Source organism: Triturus cristatus, chromosome 4_1, assembly GCF_964204655.1.
Source record: "Triturus cristatus chromosome 4_1, aTriCri1.1, whole genome shotgun sequence".
Taxonomy (NCBI): domain Eukaryota; kingdom Metazoa; phylum Chordata; class Amphibia; order Caudata; family Salamandridae; genus Triturus; species Triturus cristatus.
The window spans coordinates 292,761,637-292,781,817 of NC_140585.1; the positions used below are offsets into that span (position 1 = coordinate 292,761,637).

The window sequence follows — 20,181 nt, forward strand, 5'->3', positions numbered from 1 at the left end:
TAAAAGACTGCAGAGATCACGCTGCTGATCGTTTATTGTTGTAGAAACACTTTACGGGGGGCACTTCACACGCTTTGGCACTGTAGGACCTCTAGGTGCACATTGGTATGTATAAAGCTTGCACCTCGAGGGACTGTGCGTGGGTATGAGTCTACATTCAGTGTTTTGCACTAATAGGCACCATACAGATTTATGCACCTTTCCTGCATCTTATTATTAAACTCACTATCGTAAATCGTCTTGGGAGGAGGCCTGCGTTTTCACTTGCACCACAGGCTTGTTTGCACTAATCCGGCACCCTAGGATGGCGGTAGCGTAAGGCTGCACGCACACATTCCGCACTCCATGGCACTTGGATGCTCCAGCATTACTCGATTCATTTTCCATGCTTGCTTGTGTATCCTAGAGCAGCATGTACGAAAGCCTCAACGCAACCCTGGAGTAATCCCCTGCAATTTTTTGATGCATGCCAACGCACTCTACGATCTTATGCATGCCTGTTCATGGCATAAAACTGTATGCCTATGCACTCCATGGTTTTTTGCATGCCCGGTGATGGCTCATTATGTTTGGCCACAAAAACATCCCTTTGAGCTCTTTGTTGCTCCCACAATACTGGGTCCTAGCATTTCTTAATGCTGGTAACCCCGTTTGGGCTTTTATATTCCCCATTAGTTGATTTTATATTCATAATCTATGTTTTACATCGTATATAGATAGATAGGTTGCCAGCATTGCCTGGGCCTCATACATTTATATATATTTTTTTTAAATGAGGTTTTAACACAATCTCAACAAGATTTCTTAAATGATTTTTGAATAGGACTCAATTACCTAGTTTTATATTTGATTCTGTTTTTATGTCGTAATTTACATTACTTTTTGTAAATGATTTTAGGTAATCCTACAATAAAGATTTACTGACTGCCTATGTCTATTGCAAAAAAAAATGGCAAATAGTGTCCTTCTAGATTTGATACTAAATAATCACTGAAGAGACGGAGTGTGGTGATGTTTAACAATACTCTGCAGTAAACATGTTATGGTACAATCATAAGTAACGGTGCCTGGACTTTACCGGATTCCTGATGACAAATACACCCATGCAATCATTCAAGAGGAAGCTTAGATCCTCATGTAGGGCCTGGATCACAAACTGCAGTTTATAATGTGTTTTGTAGTATTACAAAATGTGCTACAAAGTGCTATTCACAAACTATGTGCAGAGTTTACACTTCCACGATACCCTATACTAATGTGTGCGGGGTTCTTAGCCGCAACTGTGGAAACTTCACACACATAAATATACATTTTAGTAGTAAATGTGGGAGTGACTGGATGGAATAGGTGGAAAAAAGGGCAGACTTACTACAAAACGGGATGCGATGAGGGAGGGACATCACCCACCCATACAAGAGTAAGCCAATTGCTTTACACAAAGTATGGAGACATGCAACATAGACTTTTGTAGTAAATTTACACCTAGAGTTTGAATACCAAAATGTTGTAAGCTGACTCCAAAGTGTAAATTACTCAAAAATGGGAGTTATCTTTGGGAATCAGGCCCAAAATCTTGGTGGGTGTAGCCCTTAAAATCTCCAAGTCATTATTTGCAGGATCTTCAGGTGGACTGGTGTTGACTTCAAAAGCTCCTTTCCAAGAGTAGGTACTCTTTCCTGCCGTGAAGGTGTCATCGTCACCGATGTATGCATCCCATCTTGGGAACCCCCTACTTATCGACTTTTGTTTCAGCTGGTGCAGCTTCTTCGTCCTTCTTGCAGGGCCTCAGAAGATATACGTTCTGTCAACCTCTTATGCTGATACTCCTTTAAATAGCGTGTGACTGGCACCTGCCGTATGGATTTCATATCATTCACCTTCAAAAGGAATGTAAAATCGACTTATGGACCGTGCTCACTTTTGCCAACTGTTCTGTACATCTAATACATATGTTGGAGAATTGTGTTTCATCCACATTTAGATGAGGGAGAATGGTATATAATTGCCCTCATAAGGGATAGGACCCTCAGCATTGATGACCGGAACACTTAGGGCCTTATTTAAAGTTTGGTAGATGAGAAACATCCATCAGTAACGGGTTCGATATCCTGTCTGCCAAAATTGTGGTCCCCCAGTTCTTTTCTTTTTAGAGTTGGGGGAAGCACCATGTTTCTAATGGTGAAGCCTCCACTGATTCCACTGGCAAAAACATTTGACAGACAGTCTGTCTAACACTGGACCATCATGAGATGTACATCGGACCGTCCGCCTAACTTACGGTGGACGCTCCACCATACGTGTTTCCTGTTCAGGACCACCAGGGTTTCCTTGGTGGTCCTGAACAGGAAACCAAAGAAACAACCTCTACATCTTGTTTGACCTCTGTCCTTTCTCCCTTTCCTCCGGTCTTTCTTTGACGATCCTCAAACGTTTTTCTCCCTCTTTCTGGTCTGTGTTAACTCCATCCCCCCTGGTTCCCTCCTCTCCCCTCACCCTCTCCCAGAACACTACTCTTGTCCCCCTCTACCGTCTCTCCCCCAATGATTTTTCCACTCACTTTGTTAAAACCGTGCAACTAATGTTTTTAAATTATTGTACCTTGTAACCCGCTATTTCTGTTCCTTATGTTAAGCGCTCTGATACCTTGACTTTTGTGTCGAACGTTTTTCTCTTTTTGCTGGACTGCCTTTACTCCATCCCCCCTCAGGTTCCCTTCCCCCCTCTCACCTATTCTTAGACTCATATTCTTGTCCCCCCTTTCCTTCTCTGCCTCTTATGGTTTGTCACTTACTTTGAAATTTCTGTGAAAAAACGCTTAAATTATTGTACCTGTAACTTGCTGTTGTTCCTTATGTAAAGCGCTCTGATACCTCCGGGTCTAGCCAGCGCTATATAAACATCAATAAACAATACGCTTGCATAACTGCGTGCAGGAGGACAGGAGCTCTTTGAAATTGAGGTGTTATCGACATAGGTGAATTTTGCCGGGACTATAATTTTCTAATATGGCCACCATGAGTGGGCCCCTTAGCAAAGCACTCCTTCTCCCCTTGTTGGGGAGGGGTCCAGCATTTATGTCCTGGAGTCTTAGAGACCCCTCTGAGAGAGTCCACAGCGACGAGGGAGTCTCACACAGCGGAGGCCTGGGTTTTTATCCCATTACCGCTGGGAGCACAGCACCGTACACTGTGACCGGCGCACTCGATGGAACTTTTGGACTATGCCCCCCTAGGCGGAAACTATAACCTTTCTGTATGTACTGCGGTGCCCGAGCAACCTTTGGCTGATGACCGGTGGAGCTGTCCCACACAGCTATAGAGGAGTTTGGCTCTGGTTCACCCCTCGGCCGTCACCTACCCAGCCAAACGTCGGACACTGTTCTTCCTCGTCTCCCTGTTGTGCCTCCTACACCCTCCCCCTCCTCTTCCCTCCATTATTCTCCGTCTACCTTCCTCATTCCTTCCCTCTCTCCCCTAATCTTCTCTCCCCTTGCCTATTTTTTCTTCATGTTATGCTATGCTTTTGTACTCATGTAATTCCTGTAACTACGCTCCAGTAACTGATGTAACTTTGTAACCATGTTCTGAAATAATGATTCCTCCTCATGTAAAGCGCTCTGATACTTTCAAGTCTAGCCAGCCCTGTGGCATTATTGTGGAGAGTGGGTATGGGTGGGTCTGTGACCATTCCGGCTTCAGGCGTGCATCGTGATGAAACCAGTGCTTCTGCGACTAAATAATAGAGGTAAAGATCAGGGACGTCAAATCCTCCACGTTCATATGGTAAAATTAAGGTCTGCCGATTGACTCTGGGTTGCATCCTGGCCCATACCCATTGTGTCACCATGCCTCGTAAAGTGTAAAATAAAACGGTAGTCAAAACTATGGGAATGTTAAGGAAGAAAGTATAAAAAAACGGGGTAGTACCACCATCTTTATGATTGCTATACTGCCCGCCATGGATAGTGGGATGTTTAATCCATTGATGCACTTAATATGCTAATCTGTCTATTGAGGGGCAGTAGTTCAGGCGAACAACCTCAGAGCTGTGATGATGGAGATAAATACTAAGGTATTTGGGTGGGTCAGTGCACCACTTTAAAGGACATTTCAAGGGACAAGTGGTTGTGGCATCTGTTAAGGGGAAGATTTCAGGTTTATTCCAATAAATCGTGAGCCCAGAGTGTGTTCCGAAGCAAGCTATCTCACGATGCAAGGGTGGTAAGTTGGTCTCTGGATCTCTGACAAATAACATTATGTCATCAGCTTAAAGGGAGGCTAAGAGGGAGCCGGAATGTGATCTGACCTTGACGCATGCAGACTAGCATGCCTACTGTAAACTGTATATAGGACATAACATGTAGCTTTGGTCATAGCAGTGCCATACTTTGACTTCTCCAGAGTGGTGACAGATATTGCTAATTTAGATGTAGTGTCGCACAGCAAGCATTAGAAACGTAGACAGTTGGTGATGACCCATGCATAACCTTACAGCCCACTCCTTGTTTCAATGTGATCACAGCAACAGATGTCTACTGAAGGATCTCAGACTTGCTTTATGTTTCCAATAACTGGTTCAAAATGAGGTAATTCTGTATTGATCTTAGTTTTATCACTCAGCAAGAGTTTCCACTTTATCTTTGGAACCATCCAAGCTCCAATGGCAAGTAGACATTCTTGGAGAGAACAGAGTTAATGAGAGACAGCACTGGACAGCAAGTAAAGTTATGTATCATGTCTACATGAATGATACAAGAGACCGTACATCCAGATGGTGACAAGGAGAGGTCCAGACTTGTGCAGTAAACTACAAACATCACAGTGGAAAGTCCTTCAGTCCCACCACACATAGATATCAGAGGACCAGAAAAGTGCCTGTCCAGCTTCAGCTATTTAGTACAAATGCAGAGAAAGGAAGCAAGCCATGGTAAGAAATATTCAGAAATGCCAGCGCTGAACCAGCCAAATAAGAGGTTTGGCATGATCTACCCATATGACCTAAACATGCTATCACTTGTGTGAACAGTGTCAACCTCATCGGCCACAGAGTGCTGTCTCAGTACTTACAAATTAATTGAATTGGGTCAGACGAGGTGTCAAAAGCGTATTGTAGAAGTTGATTCTTCACCTCGTCTTAAGGTGAAAAATTAAGGGTGAACTTTTTGGGTTTGCTTAATTGAAACCCTCCGGATAGTAATGCCAATAGCTGCTTGAGGAAAAAACTGAAAGGCATAAACATCTTTAGAAGCAACCATATGGTTGTAGTACAAGTACTTATTGCTAGATGGAGTTTTCAGACTGGAGTTATTCAGATGAAGGTAGTAAGGCAGGACTAGGATTTGCAGCACTTAAGCTAACATAATTTGATCTAATTGGAACAGTAATATGATGCTTACAAAACAGGCGCTTAGAGCTTCTGGAGTTGGGATGTAAACACCTGACCATAACAGAGAAGCTCAAAAAGCAACTAAGGTGGTGTAATGAGAGCTAAGTTTTGAACATAGACTGGAGCCTGGGACACCAATGGATGGTAACCACCATCTTGTTGACCTGCATGGCCCGTCAAACATTCAGCCACGAAACAAAGAGCCATCTGCTAACCTGCAGTGATCATAATGGAAAGAGTGTACAACACAAGTGCTCTGTTCTGAGCTGCAAATTCACTGTGCACAACTACAAGAGTTCTGTGCCGAAGCTTGAGTGCTCTAGACCAGGGTTCTCCGAAGTTGGTCCTGGAGGGCCGGATCCATGCCAGATGTTTAACATATCCTCATTTAGATAAATGTAGTTAACTTAAAAATCTGGCATGGATCCGGCCCTCCAGGACCTCCTTTGGAGAACTCTGCTGTAGACAACCAAGAGGGCTCCGGGCTGAGGTGCAAATGATGTGTGAGGAACGTCAAGTGCTAGGGGCTCCACTAAAAGTCGGGCTGAAGAAGGAAAGATTAAAGTGAGGATGAGCACTATCATTATGGGGCTTCACCATGGGGAGGGCCAACAAATGCACAGGATTTACCATGAAAGTGATGCAGCGGATTTTAATGTTTGTCTACCCAAACATGAATTTAAGCATTTTCTGGTGAATACCAGCTTTTTATGTCATATATGTTGTCAGCGTAGGTAATTGCTGTGTTCCTATATTCAAAGCGTTGTCTTTGTCATTAAGTGTTGTTAAGTGTTATAACGGTGTTGAATATGAAGTAAATCATTGAAATGCCTTTGAGTTTCATGGTGTCACCACATATGGTGGATCTGCTGACCAAGCACTTCATGCTGCTATAGTCATGAGGTGGGTGTTTATACCTACTATTACCTTATTCCCATGGCTGTTGTGTATTATCCACTTATTTACAAATCGACAAAGCTTTTTTTTACTGCTGGCAATCCTGCCTGATGTACTAAGGTGATCACTGTTAGTAATCTGGCATATTGTGCTCACTAATGTAATCTCATCTGATGTGGTCACTATTACAACACTAACAATATTGATAGCTCACTGTTATTTTCATTGATCTAAGGTAGCTTTTATTACAGAAAAGGTTGACAACCCCTGGTTTAGGATATGGACTCGGTTCTGAGCCAACAGAAAGCACTCTTGAGTACACAGTAAACGAGAGCAGCATAGTCACCCGGTCTGACGGTCAGTATCTGGATTTTCTATATCTTGAAAAGTTGTGGCAGAATGTATTGATTATATTGCAATTTGCACAAAAGACTGCAGAATGTGGGAGTAAATGTGGTGTCTGATGGCATGATTTAGAGTTTGGCAGGAACAGAAAATCCTCCCATTTGTGAAGAAAGTGCTGAATGTAGCGGAGAATCAATCAGTGAATTTCTTCCTCAGCAGTGATAGTATAATATAGCCTTAGATCTGAAGTACTGGGTATTTTAAGCCCAGCGGTGCAGGGGAACACACCCTATGACTTCTGGGTTCTTCCTGTTTCAGACCTACAGAAACACAGAGTCTTCTGGGTGAAGTCAAAGATCAGTTTATTGGCTGCAGACCAATTACAGGTATCCTAGAAGTACAACAGCGTGTATGTTCTCAGGAGACTGCTGAAAATCATAGAAACGGGCTTCTCCTTAAATACAAAATATCATGCTTCAGGCACACATTCCTAGGTTTACGATATGGCCATAGAAAGTATACATTACAAACGAAAAGGCAGAGTCATGATGACCATCCCACATTCCAGTTAAGCCAGCCCGCAATTATTTACCCAGCAAGGCTCAGATCCCACATCAGATATCGATAGGCCCCAATAAACATGAGCATCTCCTGTTTGGAAAACAAGCCATAAAGCAGGAACAGTCAGGTGTGAAAGAGATTAGCTGGAGGCTCGTGTAGGATGAAAAGGCTTTATGGTGTGTCAAGCCCTGATGCTAATCACAGGTGGCCAGAGGACGGGGGACTCATGAGACCGGACTGACCTGGGGCAGCGGAGCCAAGCTGCCCAGGTCACAGAGAAGTCAAAGGAAAACACATGTGCTCTAAAAGGCTCGTATTTGCTCCATGCTATGTAGCCTAGCCAACCATAGGATGGCCACCGCTCTAAGATGGAACCCACATAGTGATGTATAATAGCGTATACACAGTGCATTCATAGCTAAAACGTTATACAAAGCACTTGTACATACCGCATTAACCATTCGCGGTTCACTAATACCTGGATAGACAGGGGTAGGGCCCTGCCTCCTACGCGGTCCCAAATTGCAAAGTACGACAGACCCTCCTTTTGCCCTTACATAGGCAATAACTATACTCATTTCAATCCGAGTCTAGGTCAATATTCACGAAGTCATGGAGATGTTACTGTAGCATCATCCTATTACTTAGCTCGTCCCTCGATACAGGTTTCCTTACACATAATGTAGCACAGAGGCCACATATCGCAGGAGCACACTGTATGCACAGACAGAACAGGAAAAGGATGGCTAAGATCATTCCAATGACCATCAGAATCTTCCAACCCCAGGCAGATATCAGTTCCCAGAACCACCCCACCAGTGACCAATCTCCTTTATCCACATGTATGGACTCAAATATTTTATGTAGTTTGGAGATGGCTTGATAAACTGTTGGAGCGTTGTCTGGTATGAAAATGCAACAACTAGTTTGGATGACCTTACATACCCCACCGCGGTCTGCAAGTATAACGTCTAGAACCATGCGGTTCTGCAAAGTCATGAGGCGATCCGCTTGGAGCTCAGCTATCAAATTACCAAGGGCACCAGCCGTAACATTAACAGTGGATTCAACCACACGAGTCAGTTGTCTCAGGTTCCTACTATTGACCATAGGTCCCCAAAACGGCAAGAAACCCAAAAAGAAGTCTCCCGCTTCCTGACCGGCAGTATCCTCCTTACTAATCACGCCTCTCACAACTCTGGTCTTGTGATAGTCAGAGGCAGCAGTAAATGTTGGCGGTAGCAGATTTGCAATATAACATGTGCCCGAGAAATCAGGGGGCAACCAGGTATATGCTCGGTCATTGCAGATAAAATATGTACCCTTGGCAGCCAGAAACGCAGGGGAAAACTGTGACGGAAAAGTGTACGTTTCAGTACAGTCACTTCTTCCCAGTTGAGCTCTCGGATTCTGACCATTACCTTGCAAACAGAACCGACCTATGTGGGGTACGACCCAGATTGGGGATGAGATTTTTCACTGTCTTTCACCCAGACTAATACTATACCCCGTCGCGTTCCACCCTACATAAGCTCTCAACTCTTCTTTGGGAATAGATGAGTATGCATCGATATCTCTGCTCATATCGGCAACTTCTTTCATTAAAGCTTTATTATTTGTGCTAGGTCTGATGGAACGCGGTTGTCGCGGGGAGTAGGCATCTAGTGCAAAGAGAAACATGGTCTGGAATGCCCATGACGATCCATTGTAACTAAACGGCAGCACTAGATAAGGAATACCCTTATTAATGGTATGTGGCACTAAACCACACACCCAGCAATTGGTTGTATTCATGACTAGTTGGTGCTGGTGCAGGAGCTGAATAAACAAGTTGTTTACAAATTCTGATCGTCTGGCTTGTTCATGTTCAGGCAGAGGGTGAAAAGAGTGTGAGGAGACAGTAGGAGGAGGTATAGGCTGTACAGTGGGTGCAATGGGCTCTTGAGAGGAGAAGAATACAAATCCTACAGTAAACACTACCATACTACATAGTATAAACAGGCATAAAAACACAAAACGTTTGCTTTTCAATATTTTACATATTCTTGCTTTAAAGTTCATTTCCTCAGCGAGCCTCTCCATCTTAAAAAACTCCATCCTCTAATCGTGCCGCTCGCGGCGGGTGAGTTTCTTCTGCTAAGGAGTACGCCTGTCAGTCCAGGGAATGCCCTAGACCAACCAGAACCGTTGACCTAACGTCTCCGGCCTGTACCCCAAAGTCTTGGCACCGCGACCCTGCGGCTGAACCCGGATGGTGGTTCGAAAAACAAAAATCAAGAAAGTCCTTCAGATGGGAGAGCTATGGTATCAAAAACAAAAAGGTGAGGAAAAGAATATTTATTTGTCCATAGGCCTTGGTCTCAGATTGTAGTGGAGACGGCCAGGTACTGTTTGATCTTGAAACAAGAGTTCAGGCTCTGTAGTGTCCAATCGAATTGACGGTGGCACAGCTTCTTGCAAAATATCGTCACTTTCCTGTGCTGAAGTTGTGTCTTTTATGCGTGCATCACTGAACGGCACAAAACGAGATACAGTGTCTGTTTCAGAGTCTGCGATACCCTCCTGGACCCACTGGTCATACGGCAGAGGCAAAGGGATGCTCTTCACGTGGGCGCCGTGGATCCAGTTCTTCTTCCCCTTTACTCGAACAGCTGATCTTGTAGACAGTAGTACGAGATGGGGGCCGATCCAACGAGGCTCATCGTTGCTCTTGCGCTGAAAATTTTTCACCAAGACCCACGTGCCAGGGCAGATAGGGTGTCCTGGAACCTCAGAGGCCGGAGGGAGAGTATCATGCACCTGTTGGTGTAAAACACGCAGTTTAACCGTCAAATCATACAAGTAATCAAGCAGTACTGGATGCTCGATTTCACTGAATTTTGTAGGTCTTGGCACACCCCATACATTGGCCGGGCGGCCAAAAACTACCTCATAAGGACTAAGTCCCACTCGTGAGTGCACGGTCATTCTTGTGGATAGGAGTGCTAAAGGCAGAGCATCAGGCCATTTAAGACCGGTGCTCGCCTGGATTTTGGCCAATTTAAGTTTTAGAGCGCCGTTGTAGCGTTCTACTAATCCAGCTGATTGGGGGTGATTTGCAGCGTGGAACTTTTGCTTTATACCTAGTCCCTCACACACATTCTTCATCACTTTACCCACAAACTCACTCCCATTATCACTCCACACCATTCTTGGCATTCCAAACCTAGGGAAAAATTCTTTCACAAGGGCTTTGGCTGTGGATAGAGCAGTATTATCTTTTAGGGGATAGGCCTCTATCCATTTTGAAAAAGCGCAAACAACCACCAATACATATTTCAGGTTGTTGCACCTTTCCATGTGAATAAAATCTAGCTGCAAAACTTCAAATGGATATGATGGAGGCGCAAAATGACCAGCTGGAGTTGGGGTTCCCCTACCAGGGTTGTACTTCAAGCATACCATACAATTCTTGACCACATTCTCTGCACACTTGGGAATTCCAGCATTCTGCCATACTGGAGCCAATAACTTACAAATTCCTTTCGTACTGATATGTGCCATTCCATGTGCCATAGCAACTACTGGAAGCACATATGCGTCGGGTAACAACCATCGTCTATGTTCTGACAGATCAACCCAACAACCATTCTCATCCAACTTACCCATAATTTCTCTCCACTTGCTCAACTCTTTCTCTGTGGCTTCAGCTTGAAGGGACTTTACACTTTCTATTGTGTTTTCACACATTCCAACATCACCAACCCATCTTGCAGGGCCTGCAACATACATTCGAGTCTTTACATCTTTTGCTGTTTCTTTCGCGACTTCATCAGCAAACGCATTACCACGACCAACATCATCAGTGATTTTCTTGTGCGCACTGCATTTCATAATCGCAACTTGCAACGGTAGGGTCAGTGATTCAAGGAGATCATTCACCAACTTGCCATTCTGAATCTTAGCTCCATGCGAAGTCAGGAACCCACGTTCCTTCCATAATCGCCCAAAACTGTGAGCCACTCCAAAGGCGTACTGGCTATCCGTATATATGTTCACTCTCATTCCTTCAGACAACACGCATGCTCTTGTAAGGGCAATCAATTCTGCTGCTTGAGCCGAATTTTGTGGCACACGTGCAGTTTCCACAATCGTGTGCAAAGTAGTGATAGCATATGCAGCAGTCGTATCACCATTCGGGAGCTTGAAACACGAACCATCCACCCATAAAGTACCATCACACTCAGTCAGGGGAGTATCTTTAAGATCTACTCTCCCTTTCGTCTCTTCTTCTGTTCTGAACAGACAATCATGTTGCTCAATCTCATCTAGGTCTGCTGGAATTGGCAATAATGTAGCTGGATTCAACGTGTTGCATCTCTTTATGTGTATGTGATTTGCTAACAGTGTCAGCTCATATCCAGATAATCGCGCACTAGTTAAGTGCTGCGTCTTGGTCCTGTTTAACAATGTGTCCACAGCATGCGGAACCATAACAATCAATGTATTATCCATTACTAGTCCAGCAGACTGTCGAATAGACATAGCTGCGGCAGCTGTGGCTCTCAGACAACTTGGCAATGCCCTCGCTACAGGGTCCAAGGTTGATGAAAAATATGCGCATGGACGCGGTCTGTCGCCAAAAGGCTGTGTTAACACTGATAACGCACAACCATCTTTCTCGTGAACATACAATGTAAAAGGCTTGCTGTAGTCAGGGGTACCCAACACAGGAGCTGAACATAATGCATTACGCAATTCCCAAAAACTTTTCTGACACTCTTCAGACCATGGGATAGGATTCGGTGTGTCTTTGCATGTTAATGCTAACAAAGGTTTTGCCAACAAGGAAAAATTAGGAATCCAATGCCTACAGTATGAAGTAATGCCCAAGAAAGCACGCACTTCTCTCTGTGTTCTTGGCACACTCAACTGTGCAATGGCTTGAATTCTTTCTGGGGTCAGTTTCCTTCCCTCCTTCGATAAGAGATGACCTAAGTAGGTCACTTCTTGTCGACAATATTGCAATTTTGAGAGAGACACTTTGTGATGAAAGGCAGACAAATGACGCAACAATGACAATGTAGCTTCTTTGCAAATCTTTTCAGTATCCGCGGCGATTAGCAAATCGTCAACGTACTGAATGAGGATAGCGCCACTAGGTAAAACAAGTGCATCAAGCTGCGCTTTCAAAGCTTGGCTGTATATTGATGGGCTTTCACCGTAGCCCTGAGGAGCGCGTTTAAAGCGGAAGCTGCGACCTCCTAAACTAAAGCCAAAAATGTCTCTGCTCTCCTCTGCAATTGGGATGCTAAAGAAAGCATTCTTTAAATCGATCACTGAGAACCATGCAGCGGAGGCTGGAATCATAGTTAACAAGGCAGTTATATCAGGGACAACTGGAAACTGTGGCACAACAATCTTATTAACCTCTCTAAGATCAATCACAAATCTGTAAACAGGTGGCTGTGAAGGGTCCGTTCGTTTTAAGACAGGTAAAACAGGACTATTGCAAACGTTGCCTCTTGTCTCTTCAATTACACCCTTTTTAATCAAATCGCTGACAATTTCTAACAACGCTTTCTGACCTTCATTGGAGATCTTATACTGGGGAATACGTGGCAATCTGACATTGGCCTTTAAAGTTACCACCATATGGCGGTATTTCCAAGAGACCCACATCATTGGGACCAGTAGCCCAAAGGACATCCGGAAGGGATAACAATTCAGGTGGCATTGCATTTTTAGACAAATACATCGGGGAAATCACTTTCTTACCTAATGTAAGTTGTACTCCTGAGGGAGAACAATACAGCGTCGCATGCAATCTTTTTAGCAAATCTAATCCTAACAAATTCTCACCACAACCTGTTGTTAGGATGAGAGGTGCTTTTAGCTCGCAAGGTCCAACAGAAAGAGACATAGGACTAGAAATCGGGTTCCTAACTGGGGCGCCAGAAAAACCTACTGAAACATTTATTTCGCCAGACAAAGGCGCGCCAGGAAGTTTTGAATGCTTGATTGAACTCTTTGCAGCACCAGTATCCAGCAGAAAGGGCTCCGTTACATTTGCTGTAGTCACTTTAACATAAGGTCCGCTCTGATCCACTGGCACTGAAACAACTCCCTCTCTCTGTCTACGGCTGTCCTAGTAATCATTATCTTCTACATTGTCGTCTTCTGCATAATAATCATTATTGTAGTACTGAGCTGTATAACCAGTCGCGTTGGCTTGCTGATCAAAGCTATTTATTGTATTTGGAGGCGGAAGAGGACGCGCGTTCTGGGGAGCATTCCACGTGGCGGATAGGCCTGCTGTAAGAGGACCTTTGTCTTCAGTTCTTTCGTTTTCTTATCTGTTCTATCTTTTTCGTCTTTATCTCTATTTTCATAATACTGTGCAGTAGCCAGTATTTGCGCTGAAGAGGAAACAGCCCAAGAACTTTCTGAATCTTTTAATTTCTTACATTGCTCAGGAAGTAGATTCTGCACAAACTTATCAACAAATAACCGTTGGCCACCTTCAGTGCTCATGTCTTGACCACTGTGGTCGATAAACGTTTCTTCAAACCTGGTGAAGAAATCAGACACTGTCTCATCTTTCTTCTGCTTACATGCGGATAGTTTATCCCAATTGACGCGCATCGCAGGCATTATAGTTTTCATGTAGGTAATAATTCGACCAGGGAGTTCGGCTACCAAAGGATCAGGTTTCGCGCCACCAACTTGGCCAGCATCTGCAGCAATGATATTAGCCCATGTGTTACCCAATTCTGCAGCGTGATCTACATTACGAATGGATCCCCATAAAGGCTGTGGAACAACATTCCCAAACAACATATCTATGTCAGCCAAATTCATTACACATGATTCTGCAGTTTGTGATAACTCCTTATAATAACCGGTAGGGTTTTTACGGGGGTCAGGCAATGTCTGCTTAAGCGCTAACACCTCAGATCGCTTCCATGGGACATGCACCCAAACACGCTGAAAATATGGCTGAACAGGTGGGTTAGCAGCTAAATCACCAGGTCTCCAAACTGGAGGAACCTCACGCATTGGATATTGGCGTGCTTTTACTTTCTTCCCCACAGGGAAATCCTGCTCAAACAACGACTGCTGGTAATCATCATTCCTCAAAGATAATAAGGTCGCAACTGCTTTATCCACATCGGGGCCCACAATCGTGCCTTTTCCAAAATCGAAGCTCACTCGACATAACTCCTGTGGGTTTGGATCTCTACCATGATCATCCAATTCCTCACAGAGGATTTCACACATTTTCTCGAACACATACCTCTGTTTCGGGGCATCCCATTGGTGAAAAACGTCAACAACTGACTCCACCTCATAGAGTGAAGAAAAAATAATCCACCTACGCGCCATATGATCTAATACCTTTTTCTCTTCAGGATCAGGCAGCTGACTGCGCAATTGCTTACGTTGTAAACCAGGGGTCGCACTAGATGACCCAAAGAGAGGCGACATTAAAGTAGTCACTACATTAGCTAGTCGTTGTCGTGCTGAAGGAGAAGTTGAAGCGACAACGGGGGGATAGACAGAGGGAAGAAAAACAGATTCAGATACAGGTACCTGGGTAGTGTAAGAAGGAGCGCCAGGGGAAGCCGCTGGCGTGCTAGGCAAAGTCGCAGGAAGCGCGGGGGTAACAGGTAACAAAACTGGCGGCCCTTGAGAGGGCTGCACTGCAGGGGTAGGAGCCAGCTGAAGAGGAGCTGGCAGCTGCGGGAAGGCTTGCGGGATATTTACTGGAGGCTGCACATTTACAAGCTGTGGAGGTGCGGTGGCATTTTGCGCATACGAGGGTGGCGAACTTAGCAAATGGGACATTAGGGAATCTTTCTCTTTTGTCTCATCTTGCACAAGGGGTGACAAAACAGGGTAACATTTATCAATCCCTAGTTTGCGCCGTCTATGTAATTGCTCATTCATTTGTTCCTCCTCATTATCTTTAAATTGCACAGCTGCTTGCATCACTGACATACCTCTTTCTTTCTTATTCTTTTTTGCTAGCTTAATTTCCTTCTGTTTGGCTTCCTTTCGCCATAGGCGGAAAGAATCAAACATCGCCGGCCGGGCTTTCTTTTTAAACAATTTCACTTCCAAATTATCTAAGATATCTGTATCGAAACGACCATTTTTGGGGCCATTTTAAAACACCGTCCTTTCTGGTGTATCGGATCCATACTTCATTATATGCAATGGGGCCCACGCCATGTTTTACATAAAGCTCATAAGTTGGAGTTCCAATTGGAGGAACCGGACATGAATCCTCTAACTGGAAATCCCTTCCACAACTCAAACAAAACAATCTTCCAAATACACTAGCACCAGGCATCTTTGCTCACTAGTCTAGTTCCAAACTTCAAAGGATTATCGATTACGATAGTCTCGTGAATACACAAGTCCTCTGGCTTTGGGGTTTGCAAACTCCAAATCAAAATAATCCCGAAGGATACCAAATTCAAACTGGGAGACGCTCCACTTATGCTTAACTGAATATCGATGATCAATGGCGTCACCAGAAGACTCTCTCGATTGTTTCGCTCTACCAAAATCGTCAAGGGTCCAAAACAGGGCGATTAATCAGGGCAGCAGTCCTTCGTAGCCGTCGGGACGCGGAGAACCTCGCAGAAAAGACTTTTGGACCACGTCGACATGCAGGGGTCGATGAAGTGGCGGCCTTCCTCCAGAATTTCCACACGAAGCTCCTCACGAACCTCTGGCTTGGACCGGTACCGCTGAAATCGCCCCACGTTGGGCGCCAACTGAAGTACTGGGTATTTTAAGCCCAGCGGTGCAGGGGAACACACCCTATGACTTCTGGGTTCTTCCTGTTTCAGACCTAGAGAAACACAGAGTCTTCTGGGTGAAGTCAAAGATCAGTTTATTGGCTGCAGACCAATTACAGGTATCCTAGAAGTACAACAGCGTGTTTGTTCTCAGGAGACTGCTGAAAATCATAGAAACGGGCTTCTCCTTAAATACAAAATATCATGCTTCAGGCACACATTCCTAGCTTTATGATATGGCCATAGAAAGTATATATTACAAACGAAAAGGCAGAGTCATGATGACCATCCCACATTCCAGTTAAGCCAGCCCGCAATTATTTACCCAGCAAGGCTCAGATCCCACATCAGATATCGATAGGCCCCAATAAACATGAGCATCTCCTGTTTGGAAAACAAGCCATAAAGCAGGAACAGTCAGGTGTGAAAGAGATTAGCTGGAGGCTCGTGTAGGATGAAAAGGCTTTATGGTGTGTCAAGCCCTGATGCTAATCACAGGTGGCCAGAGGACGGGGGACTCGTGAGACCGGACTGACCTGGGGCAGCGGAGCCAAGCTGCCCAGGTCACAGAGAAGTCAAAGGAAAACACATGTGCTCTAAAAGGCTCGTATTAGCTCCATGCTATGTAGCCTATGTGAGGGCAACCATAAGATGGCCACCGCTCTAAGATGGAACCCACGTAGTGATGTATAATAGCGTATACACAGTGCATTCATAGCTAAAACGTTATACAAAGCACTTGTACATACCGCATTAACCATTCGCGGTTCACTAATACCGGGATAGACAGGGGTAGGGCCCTGCCTCCTACGCGGTCCCAAATTGCAAAGTACGACAGATCCTGCTGACGAGGGCTATACCGGTTGTTAAAGGCCCTGAACCTGAGTGCAGCTCAGGCCTGTAACGAGGGAGAGGGTCTTTAGCAACCGGTATAGCCAGAGGCAGATGGGCTATAAGACTATTAGAACATTCCACCCACTGTAGAATGTTTAAAATTAAAAAGGGAGAAACAGAAAGACAAACATTGGAACGTTGGCGCTCCGGGCTTGTACCGGCCATTATAAGCCCGGAGCTACCCCATTGTCTTCAATGGAGCTCTCAGTATTCCAATGTTCCAATGAAGGAAATTACATCTGCCATCAGTGGATTCTTCATAGGATTTAGCACTTCTTCCACAAATCAGAAGACTATCCGTAAGACCCAGCTCTAAATCAGCCCTGCATCTGTTTCTGCAAAGACTCACATATCAGTGACTACTTTAACCCTCTTTTTCACCAGCTACAGAAAATGGATGGCCAAGAAGATGAACCGGTCTACACCCTCTATGCCTCAGTGGCCTGGCCAATGACTCAAAGAGACCTGCTTTCCACACAACGTAAAGAAGACTACAGTGGATCAAAGCCTGAGGACAGCAACCTCTATGTGAATGACAATAGAAATGGCGGCGCTGCACACAAAAGCTGTGAATCGCGATGGCTGTATACCTCAGGGCCCTTCAGAAATGGTAAATCCTGTAATTCCAATCATGTTTGTTCCACAGGTTGCAGGACCATTATTTTACTCGCCCACTGATAATTCCTCAGTATTGCATTTCAGTTTATCATCTTTTTGCCTACTATGCCATTCCAGACAGACCCGTAGGACTCAATCTGCATTCACCGATGAGGCCCTAACAAAGCCATACCTGTCTGGGGTTGCTGGTGTTCCTATCTAGAGGGGACCTGGGATGATAGTGTGAGCTGAGCGGTTCCTATTGGAGCAGGACCAAGTGAATGGTGCATCTGGCTGGTCACTGCATAAAGTGGCATACTGGGGAAAATACAATGGACTGGGATGCATCCCGAGTAATTACCAGTGGTGGAGACTGAATCAAGCGTTGCACAGATAACTTTTTTGTTTTTCGTCATGTAATTAACAGCAATGAATATATGAATGAAATGGGATTAATATCATTTGACCACCCTAATATATCGTCTCTTGGTTATTCGCTCATTTTGCCTTAGGAGCTGTTGGCCTGTACAATATGGGACTTACCTGCTGCCTAAACTCTCTACTGCAGACACTGTACATGAACAGGGAGTTCACAGATATACTACAGGGGTAAGTACAATGGATTTTGAAATAATTCTGCCTGATTTTTGAAGCTTTCATCTTGGCATAAAATAGTCTTAATCCATGAAAAATTGTTGTACAACTCTCTAAAGCTATGGATTTTCTTTTATAAAGAGCATCTCAAGCCAGCAAAGACAGACCTACGATTGTCTTGAGTAAGGAACAATTCTTCGTTAATAGGCCCACTGCATCTCCTTTCCTCTCCCCACCTTCTATTCCTCAAGCTGTTTCTATCCCAGTCCATCATGGCAGCCATGCTGACCTGCAACAGACATTATATACGTTTGATTTGTGTCAGTTATTCTGGCCACCATGTTTTCTAGCAAAGTAAGAGGCTGTGCTATTAGTTTTACTTCCATTAACAATCCATCATGGCCCCCTTATTTAAATGCAGTTGAAGAGACGTCATTATATATGTGCCTCTCCATAGTTAATAACTATAATAACGGCTATGCTAAAAAACAAAAGCTAGGACACCATTATATTATTTCCTTCATCAATCTGCCATGGGCACCATGCTAACATGAAGCTGAAATGGTTTCGTCACTGTAGCTACGATTTCTACCACTCGGCTACAGTCGCAAACTGCTTTAGAGACTTTACCGATATATTATACTACCTATTTTTAAATATCTTTGCCGATGTATCGTAGGTTCCTATTGACGTAATTAAAGAGGTTTGTGGTTGTTGGCAGCTTTCTTCTGAGCCCATCATGCCTCATCAGGCAAACACTATTTTCTATCATAAAGCCCTCCATTCTGATCCGTCAATAGCACAAGCCCCTTCCGTCCTCTAGTTATAAGCATGCAAGTGCCCTCCGCCTGCTGCCTGCTCCAGTTACTTTAGGTTGCCTCTATACATTGGAAATATGACCTGCAACAATGAGGGTATTGTAGACGTCCTGAGCCTCTATGACTCCACTGGTCTCTGGACCACCACTCTTACTCATCGACTGCTGTTGTTTTTTGGGCCTGACTTTGCACAATGCTCATTCATGTGTTGCTCTTTCTGACTCTAGCATGGATATGCCAGAGGATGCTGCAGCCCTGCAGAACAACATGCCCTACCAGCTGCTGACGCTGTTTGAGATGATGCAGAGCAGCAGAAGGAATGCCATCTACCCATACCAGCTCCTCCGCTGTCTGCAAAAACATGGCATGAAATGTAAGGACAAAGATGGACCTGCCAGGGATGTCAGTAAGACTGTGAGGGACATTGCAGACAGGGGCCTCATGCAGGCGCCTGAAGCCCATAGTGGTGGGGGACCGCAAGGTCTATGTATTTCTGGGAGGTATAGGAGTCTCAATGGCCTCTCATCACATGCTACAGGGCCAGGGGCCCCATCATTTTACAATAGGCCACTGTTTGGAGAATACATTGAGAGAGGGTGTACCTCTTTGCAGATGACGCAAAGATCTCCCAGAGAGGTGGGCTTCAGAGGAAGGCTAAAACATTAGAATATTTTAGGGAAATAAAGAGCAGTCAGGCAGATAGTAAATTGTATTCAGAGCATCTAGGTGAAATTTGTGTATTTTGTCCAGAGAAACGTTCAGAGCTTGATGAGATAGCGGAAAGATATCGCAGATCATCACACAGGAAATAGAACCATCAATATTCCCTCAAATACCCTCAACGATCTCAATGTGAAGAGGCAGAATGAAGCATCAGGAGAAGATTGGGGAAAATGGGCTGAGGTTTATTAAGCAGAATAAGTGGAGTCTTGTTTCCCCTGTAGATACCACTGGAAAGGCCTTATCAAAAGAATTGTGTCCAGTTCCTTGGGCCAGATGACCAAAGAAATGAAGATTAATTAGTTACACTCAAGACATCATTCAAGGTGGAGCGAGGCTTCCTTCAGAAATTCAATGAAGAGAGCAGGAGAGAGGGGGATGTAAAAATGCACTGTCTCAGGAGCAGACGTACACAGTAAAGGGAGTGTGCATGAGGCTCTAGAGCGAGTGGAAACAATAATGAATACAAAATGGCCAGAATAGATACAGGAGTAATTATAATGCAAAGACTGATATACAAAATAAGGCTTATATCTACTCAAGGTTTTTGATGGTATTTGCGACACACAGAGCGGTGCAAT

General features: G+C 44.5%; 1 protein-coding gene across 4 annotated transcripts in view; it reads left to right on the forward strand.

Moving 5' to 3' along the window:
• Positions 1-20,181, forward strand: part of USP18 (ubiquitin specific peptidase 18) — a 183,354-nt gene that overhangs the window by 37,630 nt on the left and 125,543 nt on the right. For 2 of the 4 annotated variants that reach the window (XM_085652111.1, XM_085652114.1), the window contains exons 2-5: positions 6,534-6,639; positions 17,256-17,481; positions 17,981-18,077; positions 19,108-19,253. In XM_085652111.1, coding sequence (XP_085508237.1) covers positions 17,265-17,481; positions 17,981-18,077; positions 19,108-19,253 — 460 coding nt within the window. In that variant the 5' untranslated portion in view covers positions 6,534-6,639; positions 17,256-17,264. Of the gene's footprint in view, positions 1-6,517; positions 6,640-17,255; positions 17,482-17,980; positions 18,078-19,107; positions 19,254-20,181 lie in introns of all 4 variants that reach the window. The other 2 variants (XM_085652113.1, XM_085652112.1) reach the window with 2 other exon arrangements.